The sequence below is a fragment of the Pundamilia nyererei genome, unplaced genomic scaffold, assembly GCF_000239375.1.
Source record: "Pundamilia nyererei isolate P.nyererei 1_Seehausen unplaced genomic scaffold, PunNye1.0 scaffold00393, whole genome shotgun sequence".
In the NCBI taxonomy this organism is placed as follows: domain Eukaryota; kingdom Metazoa; phylum Chordata; class Actinopteri; order Cichliformes; family Cichlidae; genus Pundamilia; species Pundamilia nyererei.
Genome location: NW_005187794.1, coordinates 249,850 through 262,826, shown reverse-complemented (window position 1 = coordinate 262,826; position 12,977 = coordinate 249,850). Strand labels below are relative to the sequence as shown.

The following is a 12,977-nucleotide window of genomic DNA, read 5'->3' as shown; positions in this document are numbered from 1 at the left end:
CAGTTTCCAACAATGGTGGCAGCTAGTTAGTTTTAATATTACTCTTATTATTCTTTCTGGGTCACAAAATAAACTTTTAAGATATTTTCAGGCGAGAATGTAGCTGTGTAAACTTCAAATATCTGCTCGGTTTATCAAGACACCACATATTTGGAAAAGTTCTCCGATGTTTTCGGAGACGTTACCCACCAGCTCGATAACTAGAGGGTTCAAGGCTCACTAGAGCCGGTGAGAACACCGGACTCCCGGCACATCATTTTCAGACCCCCGCGGTCTTTCGCCACTCAGGTTAAACATGATATACAAGTCACTTAGATAACTTATGTTATTGTTTGGCTTTCTTCTGTATTTTATTTGTTTCTGAGTAAATTGGTGCAGAGATTCGCGCTATGTTTCAGTGTTCCTCTATCTTGAATTCCTGTGCACTCAAAAGCTTGTAAAGACTTATCCCTGTCTCAATTATGTCTGCATTTGGGTCCAGTTCTATGTACTGAATACAGATGGTCAGTTAGCTGTTTTACAGCTACTCTTGGATAATTAAGTCACCCAAACTCGATAACAACACTGTTTCATTTTAGATGTGAATCAAATACAATACAATACTATATAAATAAAAACAGAATGTAATGATTTCCAAATTTCATAAACCCATATTTTATTCACAATAAAATGCAGAAAACATATCAAATGTTTAAAATGAGAACATGAGTAACATTTTAGAAAGAAAAAATACGGTCATTTTAAATTTGATGACAGCAATGCATCTTGAAGTTGGGACAGGACCAAGTTTAAAGAGTTTATTTGCTCTAAATGCTGTACATACCTTTTAGCATTGATAAAAGGTCTGTGTAACATACCAAATCCATGCTAAACAAACCAGATACCTCCTTAGGTCAAGAGATGCAGGGTCCATGTTTTCCTAAACGAATTTGAAATTTTGATTCATCTGACCACAGTTCTCCATGTTCCCCCAGACCAGATTAGTTTTAGCACAGACAGCAGGTTTTCTTGATCGTGGTCACATATGGCTTAGTTTTTCTATGGCAGAGGTTTAACCTGCATTTGTGGATGGCATGGTAAACTCCTTTTACATACTGTGATTTCTGGATAAATATCAGAATCATGTCTGTTTTTTTTTAATGCAGTGCCGCCTGATCAGTATCCAAGATTGATTTTCACGTTGTCCCTCGTGCACAGAGATTTCTCCCATGATTTTTTAAGGACATTATATACTGTAAGTAATAAGACATCTAAGTCTTTGCATTTTACGTTGAGGACTATTAAGTCGACACTGTTCCACAATCTGTAGATGCAGCTTTCTGCAGACTGGCGAAGCTCCATTTCACTGTCACGTGACAGAAAAAGCTTGGAGAACACTGCCCGTCTTTACTTCTGAGAAATTCCGCCTGCCTTTTAATATCCAGTCATGTTACTGTGCTGGTGCCAGTTAACCTAATTAGTTGCAAAATGATCTTCAAGCTGTTCTATTTTTAGAAGCTCTTGCTTTCTAAGCCTTTAGAGTTAGTGTTTCCAACTTTTGATATGTATTGCTGCAATCAACTTCAAACAGAGCTAATGTTTTTCACAAAATAGAAAGTGTCTCTTTTTACTGTTTAGCAGCTTGAATCCTGTACCAGACATCAATGGGAGAGCTTTCCCCTCCCAAAAGTCCAGCAACTGCTCTCCTCAGAGTGTCGTTCAATACAGAGGGAATGAACTGGTCCGTAAATAGCACTTTTTACTCTACTTGAGCCGTCAAAGTGCTTTAAACCACCAACTTTACTACCTTCTCAGCCACAGCCACCCCAATAGTTGATGCTACACAATGGTAAATGTGGTCCTCTCCCACTTTGTTATGATGTGTTGGTATCATCAATTTGAAAACTGCTTTATTGTCTTCTCTTCAGTTTGATAGAGTTTCTGTTTTCTATTGTGAATGACTAGGGGTTATGAGATTTTCATGTCGGTCCATTCTTCTCTTAAATTTACATTTTACACAATGTCCCAAATTTTCAAAAATTGGGGTTACATATAAAGATATGATGAAATAATTTCATGGTCTGAAATCAACACCACGAACAGTTTTCAAGGGGGGAGTCAACCGTCTGATACCAATCAGGAGGAGCTGCATTTATTTAAGAAAAACAAAACAACGAACTGACACAAGCTGCTACATCCCACATAGCAAAATTGGTATTTCACGGATCTCGCCCACATACTGCAAAGAATGATACAGGTACACATTAGGCTGACCACCAGTGTGTCTGCAACTGGCCCATGGCTGCACACAACTTACGCATGACCCACATACTGCAAAGAATGACGGCCCTTTGGTGGCCCAGATCTGGTTTGCCAGAGGTGGCCCCCACATGGGCCAGTTGCAGACACACTGGTGGTCCTGTGCTGGCTCAGAACAGTTTCAGCTCTGGCCCCAGATGTCAGCCTAATGTGTACCTTAATCAAGCCATGTAATAACAACATGTGCCGGAACATAATAGTGCAAAAGTAACACGACGAAACTCTGTTGAGACAGTGAATGGCCTGATTCTTATATAGCGCTTTTTTACTCTCCCAGATTACTCAAAGTGCTCTATACAACATGCCACATTCACCCAGTCACACACTTTCTCTGAACTGAGCGCTTCCTAACTGCATTCATTCACATTCACACTCTTGACATGCTGACTGGAGGAGCCAGGGGTCGAACCACTAACCTTCCAATCAGTAGCTGACCTGCTCCACTTCCTGAGCTACAGCCACCCAGTAGTGACCATGAGTAAACCCTCACTAGGTTTTGGATAAAGTGTACACTCACAAACCTGTCAAACCTGCATTTGAAACGTTGGCTACCATAGCAGTATAGTATTGCAACATGGCATTTGGGTCTTCTAACTAAAATAGGAAAACAGGAACATGAATAGTGCCATCACTGCCAGACCTGGCCCACATCTGGTTGACATACACCCTGCCATGACACCAGTCAGTCAGAAGTGCCAGCTTGATGCCGGATCCGGGCCAGACCTGTTTTTTATGAGCATGCCATCACATAAACAGTGCCATCTATGCCAGGCCTGGCCCATATCTGGATGACATACGTCTTATCATGCCAGAAGTCAGCCAGCAGTGCCGGCTTGACACCAGATCCGGGCCAGACCTGCCTGCTATGTGGGAAAGCTCCACTTTAGTTTAAAATAATTCTTGTATCATGCATCCAGTGAGAAGTGTCATAATTTTAAGTGGAACATAAGTGAAGACCTGCATTCAGTACAGATTTCAAGTGTAGAGATGAAGTAATATTTAATAGTATTTACCAGTAATATTGAGAAGGCGTGGCAGGAAGCGATTCCAGAATGCGCACATCTGGTTTCGCAAACCTTTGTGAATCTTGAGTGATTCGGTGTTGAGGCCAACGTGTTTTTGCTCGCTGACGGTAAACACAGGCCAGCGTTTCCCTCTATCTCCCTGCACGTCATTGGGATTTCTGATACAGACAGAACAAGAAAGGATATTGCAATTACAACTAAATCAAACGAAAAAGCAGTAAAATGATCTCCAAACTAACTGTTAGATTCACAACAATTCTGCTTGCAGTCGATGTCGGTACTCGTAGTACATCACTACTTCATGTTCCATTGCAGCATGGCGCATTGAGCCATTTTGCTCAATGAGAAACATATTCAGATAATCACATCTGAGTGTGTTTCAAGCTCAAACATGTACGTGCTCACTAAGGATCACTAAATTTTATTTCATTTCATTTTTGTCTGTATGTATTATTGTAGGGTCTACCTTACAATATAAAGCGCCCTGAGGCGACTGTTGTTGTGATTTGGCGCTGTATAAATAAAACTGAATTGAATACAGGAAATGTCTGACAGTGTTTCTTGCTGCAGTCATTCCACCAAGTACTGAATTGTCTTCCAAGCTGATTAAATACTGATCACTCACTAAAATGCACATGAATTTGTAACTGTTACAGAATGTTTGTTTTTGCTGATAGTTTTATGCTACTATTAAAATAAATTGTAGCTTTCTCAATTCTTTGTGACTGGATACAATTTCAAAAGGAGATCAAATAATTTAATTTCCCCCACTGTGTACCTCGCAGCGTTAACATTTACTTATTAAAGCCTTTCCTTTAAGCCAAGTAGCATGAGGGTTAACTGTCAGGAGAAGCTCTCTGTGCCTCCAAATTCATGTCAAGACTCATTAACCTGCAGTCTCACAGGAATTAAAGGGCTGCTTACTCATACAGCTTTTCCTGCATTATTTATTTTGACTGAAAAACATGGCTGCTGAGGTGCATTTGCATAAAAAAGACTGGACGTGGACATAGACCCTGATTCCATAGGTAGTTTTTTTTTTGTGGCCTCACCCAGTCCGAGCAAAGTTGGCCCAATATTTCATCATACGTCGGCTTAGCTTCTCCTCATCTCGGGTGTAGTTGAGCCTCTTCACCAGTGGCAGCCCGAAAACAAATTCAATCTCATAGCCATGGATCACCCCCATCCATTCTGGCCAGGCCAGATTGGATGCCCGGTGATCGAAAAGGTAAAGATACATCCCTCCTTAAGAAATAAATGGTGGAAGAAAATGCATGAAAATTACAATTATAAATAGTTAATCATCATTATTATTTCATTTTTACTCAGAAACTACAGATATGTTTTAATCTTTTACAAGGACAGTTAAAAAATAAATCATTTTTCCAACTAGAATATTTTACTGATCTATCTTCAGAGTATCAACATCGCTTACATGACAAATGCAGATTCAATTGTTGTACAGTTGTCCTGCACATTATAGCATATTTTAAATAGCTATCATCTGCATTAAAAAGTGAAAACATGAAATTTAACGCACAGTTTAATTTAAGTATCGTACCAAATTGTTCTATCACCAGAAAGCAGGTCCTTCAAACAGTAGCGTGTCTGGGTATGGGATATATATACTTCTAGATCTGACAGACCACACTGGTACTCGGGTATCCTACCTTGTGAGTTTCCACTGTTCACCCCACCAAAGTTGATGCCACCCACGTTAGCCTTGAGGGCATTGTGTTGTGCATAAGAGCGAGCGAAGTGGGCCAGCGGGCAGATGACGTTGTGGTCACCGACAATGTCATCCATGGCATCACGATTTTTTATCTCATTGTTCTCATCCATCCAGTCGGTGTACTGCAGCACCACTGCTTCCAGGCCGATATCATTAGCATGAGGTACGCTCAACCTAACACCTGGAAGAGTGACACTGAAGTTTTTAACACGATACAAGTAAAACTGTGCCGTAATAACCTGAAGCAGAATTAACTTGAATGTTTTGGATGGATTTATACAATTCTCTCTGCTCAGTTACATATATCCATCCTTACTTTCCAGGAAGTCCTCTCTGGAGATCAGACTGTCGTTGTCCTTGCTGAAGCCTGGTGCTCCATACAGCAGGAAGTAGGAGCCTTCATTCTGATTAATGCCGAGGAGAATCTGCGTGTCTTTAAAGTTCCCTGAGTTGAGCATGGCCTCAGGAGTGTCGGGCAGAAACTCGCCATCCACAACAGGCACAAATGAAAATCGGAACAGAGCGGACCATGGCAGAACCTGCATGGATGACAAACCCACATGGGACTGTGAAATAACGCAACATTGAACACCAAGAAGTGCTACTTCCTACTCCAGAACCAAGCTACTCCTTTTGTGTGACTTACCCCAGTAACAGACATACTGGTACTGGGGCTGCAACGATTCGTCAACATGACGTCATTGATTATAAAGATTTGGCGACAGGGAGATTTAAAAAAATGTGCAAGCATGTAACAGCAAACAAAGTTAAATGCAGACTGTGCAAAGCAGAGCTTTCCTTCCATGACAGCACTGATGCAGTGCACGAGCATTTAAAACGCTGGCACGCTGGAGCTGCGATGTCCAAATGGGTCAGTTTTATGAAGTTAGTGGGTTGTCTGTGAAGGTTCTCAGTCATCCAGGTCATCGTAGTCAAAGGAGCTTGCAAAGAAAAGCGTCTGGACTTCTTTAAGTTGCTTGAAGACGTTTCACCTCTCATCCGAGAAGCTTCTTCAGTTCTAAGGTCACATGGTGGGGAGTCCCAGATTTAAACCCAGTGGGAGTGTCCCCCCCACAGAGGGACAAGCAACTTAAAGAAGTCCAGACGCTTTTCTTTGCAAGCTCCTTTGACAAGTTAGTGGGTTGCATTGACATGTTGTTTATATGAATGTTTTTACAGTAATGTTTACATTAGCTGTCAGAAACTTCTCAGGATGAAACGTGATAGTAAATCTTTAAATCTCACACTTTAATATTGTAGTAAACCTCTTCCACCTAATGAGAAACTATGATCTATAACCAAATATGTGATGAGCAACGGTCTTTTCTAAATCTGTTTTGTTGGTAAATGATCGTGATGAACATGTTCAGAGTAATTGTGGATTCATTACTGAATCATCTGTAAACTTTGTTAACCCCGTCAGACCCAACCCGTCAAAAAATAGCCAGAAAATTCAGATTTTTTTGAACTGAGATGTTTATTAACCCTTAAAACAAAATCCACAATATTTTTTTGCTATGTCGTGTTGTGTATGATATATTTTTATTATATTTTTGATACATTGGGCATTTTTGGCAACAATGTTAATTTTAGACAAAAAAGAGTTTTGTCCACAACATTTTGAAATTATGGGAAGTATTGATGTTGATGAGACAGAGGTCGCAGAAACTTATAGCATTACAGGGTTAACTTGTTATTTTGGACTAGAAAGCAAATTAGTTTCCTATTTGCACATTATTTTGTATTTAAATACTAATAGCACTTTAATTTGTGCAACTAATATTTTTATTTATATGATTTTTATTCTGACAGTCCTATTGAGTCCTTTTAAAAATACATTTGATTATTTTCAAATTCATGTGTTTCATTATTTTAATTTTCTGTGGAACGAGACAGCAGAGTGGGCAGATTTGAGCAGGTGAGGACTGAAGACTAGAACAGGTTTGCCCACAGCACTGTGAGAGTTGTTGAAATACTCGCTGGCTAACCGACTAATGGAAGGAAAATTGGCAGATTGTTCAACTACCAACATAATCTTCAGTTGCAGCCCTGACTGATACAGGTACATACTGGCATGGTCCCTCTGTCCTCGTTAGTCTGACCTCCCATTTCGGTCTTCAGTTACTGAAAGACGGCTCCTTATATCCGTGTTTGTGCAACTTGGCTTTGAATGAGAAAAACTTACTAACTACATCCCCTTGGTTGGAGAAGCCCGTGCTGGAGAGCAGTGGGCTGTTTTGTGTTCTTGGGAACACTCTCCTGAACTGTTTGAGAGAGTCTTGCGTTTGAGTCCGGTCTGATTTTGATCCTTAACAACATATTGTGCACTTAGTAGGAACCACAGGTAATAAACCATTGCATCAAAGAGCCAGTGGTTTGAAATTAAAAAACGTCAAACTGAAAATAAGTCTCTCGTCCACGTTGCAAACAACACGATAAGTCAAGCAGAATTTGTGTAAATTACCTGCCACTCATGATCGATAAGTTGCTGTGGACTTTTACTGCGCAGACAGTCTATTATCTCGGTGTCGTTTCCTCCGTTGCAACCGACGAACTTTGCCAGCTGTGTGGCACGTCTGCGGGCTTCAGCGGGACTCACTGAGGCCCAGGGGCAGTTGGGGACCCCACTCTGGAGGATGGCTCTAGTGAAAGTGGGTCGGCTGTCTGGAGACAACAGGTGGAATCCTACTGAAGCTCCACCAGCACTCTCGCCAAAGATCGTAACCTGTTTCACAGAGAGAACAAACAGAAAACTAAATCAAAACAGGCTCATAATAATTCTAGCATAACAGAGGCCTGACAAATAAAGCAATGAGAAACACACCTGTTTAGGGTTTCCACCAAAGAAATGGATGTTGTCTTGTACCCACTGCAGCGCCATCCTCTGGTCAAGGAGGCCGACATTGCCAGGAGCCTCGGAGGAGCCATGCAGAGCCAGGAAGCCGAAAGCACCGATCCGGTAGTTCATCGAAACCACAATGACTGTCTCGCTGTGAGCTAGGTAACGGCCATCATACACATCCAGAGAAGAAGATCCACTGTAGAAGCCTGGAAACGTGGAATATCACAGCATTAACCTACAATATTAGAGCGTACTACAACAATTCATCACTGTTATTCAAGACGTTTAATGATTAGAATTCCCAGCGTAATATCCTCAATCCTTCTACATAAAAAATAATCTGACAGACGAGGAATTTTCTAATGTAATATATCAGGAACGGCTAACCCAGTGCTCCAATGACAATTGGAGTGACATTCCCAGTATGGTTTGTGAATTCTTAAGTACCTCCACCATAGATCCACACCATGACAGTGAGGTTGTGAGGTCTGGGCGAGGAGGGCACCCAGACATTGAGGTAGAGGCAGTCCTCATTCATGTCTCTGTTAGGATTCCACATCTCACTGCCCTGGAAGCCTGGGAATGCTGTGTCCACATACTGATAGCACGCGTTGGGGTATTCCTTGGCCTCGATCACTCCAGTCCACGGACGTTTGGGTTCTGGAGGACGGAAACGGCGGTTCCCCAGTGGGGGCTCAGCAAAGGGTATGCCCAGAAAAGCAGTTATGTAGCTCTGATCCGGCACCAGCTGGCGGATGCCTCGAACTCGACCGGTACGTGTCTGAACAACCAGGTCTCCCTCGTTCTGGGAGAAGCAGAATGGGATGATGAAAGCCAGGAGGAAGATCGAGGAGAAGAGAAGAACCACAGTGGGCTGCATCTTTGTATGCGAATATGGTCTGTGTATCTGAAGCAGATGTCGTGACTCTTTCATCAGACAAGGATGGCAGGGTATGCTCTGTGTACGCTCAGATCTACAGAGAAGACAGAGAGAGAGTAATGTGATTACAGTACAGGAGAGGACGGAGAACAGGCAGAATCAGGGAGGGAGAGATGAGACGAGAAAGGACAGAAGTATGAAAGTTTCACCAGTGTGGATTTAAGATTGGATCGGACAGACAACCCCGAACAGCCAATAGAATCATATGCAATAAAATAAATAATCATCTCAAGGCTGGATTGAAGGCTCTATCTTTAGCAACTAGTGAATCTATGTGAGACTTTCTCAGTGCGTGTGCACGTCCTGGTGTGGTTTATCAGTGTGCAGCATGGCCAGCGTCGATGTGACCTGCTGCGGCTTCTGAGAAAAGACTTATTAAATATTCAACACCGAGACAACAGCAGTCTGACAGAGTCCGAGCTTCACCAGCATAAACAGCTTTCTGCAGATTAAAAAGCTAATAATTCAAATCTGCTTATGTTTAATAGAGACTAACATTTGTAGGATAAATATGTCTAGGTGGTGAATATCAATTTACTAAGAAGAGTATATCATGTTTTTGGTGAAGGACTGAATGTAATTACACTTAGTTGGTAGCAAACATTAAAATATTTCACAGCTCTAGGATAAGAAGACCTGTAACTGTAATGATGCTGGTTGGGTTTGGTGGGTTTCTGTGCTGATAGGTCGACTAACAGACACAGTTTATTTCAATAAAGAGTAGTCCACATTAGTATGTGAAAAACAAGATACAGTCATTCAAATCAAGTGTCAGGGAAGTGAGGAGTGACTCACTGACGTGACGTTTTTGACATGAGGGGGAACTCTTTCACCTCCCCGGATACAACTGACACACAACAGAATCATAATAAGAATGCAATAAAATAAGATATTTAGGCTACGTCCACACGTGCATTTCAAATGTTAATAACTAAAGACAGAAGCTTGGCTGTTGTGTAGACTCGCAACTTAATAATGAACAAAATGCATACAGCATACATAGATTTAATTTTTTACAAATTCAATTTATTCAAAATTGACATTGGTTTTTGAGTTGTGAGAGCGTCTGTGTTGAATGTAGAAGCCACGTGCGCCTCTGCCTTTCTAAATGGAGGGACAGTAACTGTGTGTGTGTCAGTGTTTAAAAACTGCAGGCAGATTAACAGCAACAGTATTTTGTCTCTGTCCACCATTGTAGAAATTAATCTCATGTAAACAATAACGTGAGCACAGCGTGAGGTCAAAAACGGTGCACGCCTTTGACATCGCGTGACTAAATCTCAGTTTTCCTCGTCCACACGTAAACGCAAAAACTACGTTTTCAAAAATCTCCATTTTCTGTGACCCAAGACGCCGTTTACGTGTGGACGAAAAGCTCAAACATAGAAAAATCTGTGTTTTCAAAAATACCCGTGTGCGTGTGGACGTAGCCTTAGAAACAGCTGTTTTATTACAAACTAGTCCACCACCTCTCACTATATGATCTCAGCATATATGTGAATATATGTTGGAACAAAACTTCATTTTCATGTGTCACATTCAACATGTGTCACTTGTACGTGACTTAATGGTCACCAAAATCTGGATTACCAGTAAATGCTGAATGAAAATTTTGAAAAAGCACTACAGGTCTGGCAGAATCCAGAGATTTCAACCATATGAACTTATTTTCTTTTTAACAAGTTTTTATTTATATAGCACTAAATCACAACAAAGGTTTACTCAAGGTGCTAAATGGAACAAAATAAAATATTTAATAATGATAAGTTTATTTGTATACTTAATAAAACGTATTGGACCTGCAAGGAGTGTCATAATAAAGTTAAACATTCATGCTCCAATGGGTGTGTCAGAGAGCAACATGAGGTTACTATCATCTCCCAGGATATTCGGCACGCAGACTGGATTGAAACACCGACCTTTCGGGTAGTCGGTGGCCTGCTCTACCACCTGAGGTACAGCCACTTAATAGCTGGATTAAGCACAGGCACAGCCTGAAAGGAGGCTCATGCACCTCAAATTGCTCAAGTCATGACAGAGAGAATCTTTAGCACTGTTATCAGGAACTGAGAACATCATCTCAAAGATAAGAGCAAGCCTCACTCCAGTGCATGTCCAGTGCAATCGTGAGTTCATGACCTGCGAACTCCAGGAAGCTCTGATAAGTCTGCCCAATAATAAGGCTCCAGGTCCAGATGGATTTCCAACATAATTCTACAAAGAATTCTGGACGATTCTGGCACCAGTACTCCACAGACCGTTGCAGGAAATCAAGGAAAACAGCAGACTACCATCAAATATGAATTCTGCCAACATTAGTCTCCTGCTAAAACCAGCAAACACCCTGTGTTTCCCACGAGCTATCGTCCCTTATTAATGTTGACCATAAAATAATCTGCAAACCCCCCTCTTAATTCATCCTGACCAACTGGTTTCATTAAAGGTAGGCCCTCATCAACAAATACACGTAGAATAATTTAATAGACTACTCATCCAGTAAAAACCACAATATTGTCTCTAAATGCAGAAAAAACATTTGACAGAGTTAACTGGAAATTTTTATTTGCAACTTTACACAAATTTGGTTTCGGAAACTCTTTGATAAACTGGTTAAAAATATTAAATAATCCCCAGCAGCTTGTGTCAGAACAAATGACCAAACATCCTCCAGCTTCAGTCTCCAGAGGGCACCAGGCAGCGATGCCCGCTCGCCCCTCACTGTTGGCAGCTTTCATCAAACCAGTAGCAGATGGTCTAGCCAAGAATCAATTATTTATTTTCAGTGATGTAAACCATCACCAGACTGGTTAGATCTCTGGAAAGATCTAAACATTCCAGGGTCCACTCGTCTTCTCTGTTCAAGACACTCCTAAATACAATTCAAAGTGTTACACAGGTTACTCAAAAGCTAAACTAGCAACAATATTTCCAAACATAGACCCATCGTGTGTTAGATGCAAACAGACTCCAGCTACCTCCCTTCATATGTTTTGGTCCTGTCTGAAAATTGCTCTTTTCTGGTCATCATGTTTTGAAGTCATCTCTAAAGCCTGTGCCTATAACATCTCGCCTTCCCCCTTGGTGGCAATTTTTGGTTGTTTCTCTGGTATACTTCTGTTCCCGTTTACAGAGGGTCATTGCCTTTTTCTCATTATTAGCGAGACGCCTGATTTTATTTAAAAGGAAGTCTACTACTGCTCCATCACATCACCACTGAATAAGGGAACCTTTAATGTTTTTGTCTGTCCTTGAACAGGCCTGTAAAAACTGAGAGGTGCACCCCTGTTTTCTTTTCTCTCTTCTTGTCTTGGTGTTATCTGTCTTTATGATTTGTAGGGATGTAGCTATCTGTAAAATAATACAAATGTTCTGTATGATAATTGGAAAAATCCAAGTAAAGTGTTTAAAAGATGTTAAAATTTATCGTTATATGCTGTATTAATAAATCACAGAAAAACTGAAGAGATTATTTGCTGTGAAACCCAAAGATACATTTAATCAGTTTCATCATTTGAAATGCAAATACAAATTGAAAATTTCAAGCATTTAAATACAAATTTAGCAAACAATGACTACATGACACAATAACCATGCACTCTAAACACACTAATCTAAAGACTCACTATTAAAATCACCGTTATTGATTTTGAAGCCACTCCCACAACGTCCCCTTTTTTTCCAGAGCCACCAAATGCCACATGTTCCCATATAATCTTGTGATTGGCTATTGTGGTGCTTTTTTCCACTGATACGAGAGTGAAGTCATAGTTTCTTCTACTCTGTCCTTAAAAAATATTTTTATGGTTTCTTCCTGCATTGAATGTGACTTCAACACAAATTAGAAAGTGGTAGTTTGACTTAAATGAGTAAGTGATATGTGCATCCATCAACTCTAGAGGGTCAACAATGTTATTTTTACTGTAGATTCAGGGCTCGCAAAATCGCTAGCCTGACGTCCCGGGGCTAGCGATTTTTCCAGTCGGGCTACCAAAATCTCGTTGGGCTGTCATAGGAAGGAAAAATATATGTCAATGCTTTTGCATTCTTTCAGAAATGTAGCTGGGTAATTATGTCATTGGCATCGGTGAGCCACTGTCAATATGTGACATTGAAATCGCGTTTGAATTTGCGCTTGTTTTT

The 12,977-nt window shown here is 40.8% G+C and overlaps 1 protein-coding gene across 1 annotated transcript in view; it reads right to left on the bottom strand.

Annotated features, from left to right (window-relative positions):
- ache (acetylcholinesterase (Yt blood group)) overlaps positions 1-12,977 on the bottom strand; it is a 27,514-nt gene that overhangs the window by 2,186 nt on the left and 12,351 nt on the right. Inside the window, exons 2-8 of the mRNA XM_005752987.1 lie at positions 8,345-8,871; positions 7,880-8,103; positions 7,520-7,780; positions 5,372-5,594; positions 4,994-5,236; positions 4,376-4,568; positions 3,312-3,481 (exon numbers count right to left, since the gene is read on the bottom strand). Coding sequence (XP_005753044.1) covers positions 3,312-3,481; positions 4,376-4,568; positions 4,994-5,236; positions 5,372-5,594; positions 7,520-7,780; positions 7,880-8,103; positions 8,345-8,831 — 1,801 coding nt within the window. The 5' untranslated portion in view covers positions 8,832-8,871. The remainder of the gene's footprint in view (positions 1-3,311; positions 3,482-4,375; positions 4,569-4,993; positions 5,237-5,371; positions 5,595-7,519; positions 7,781-7,879; positions 8,104-8,344; positions 8,872-12,977) is intronic.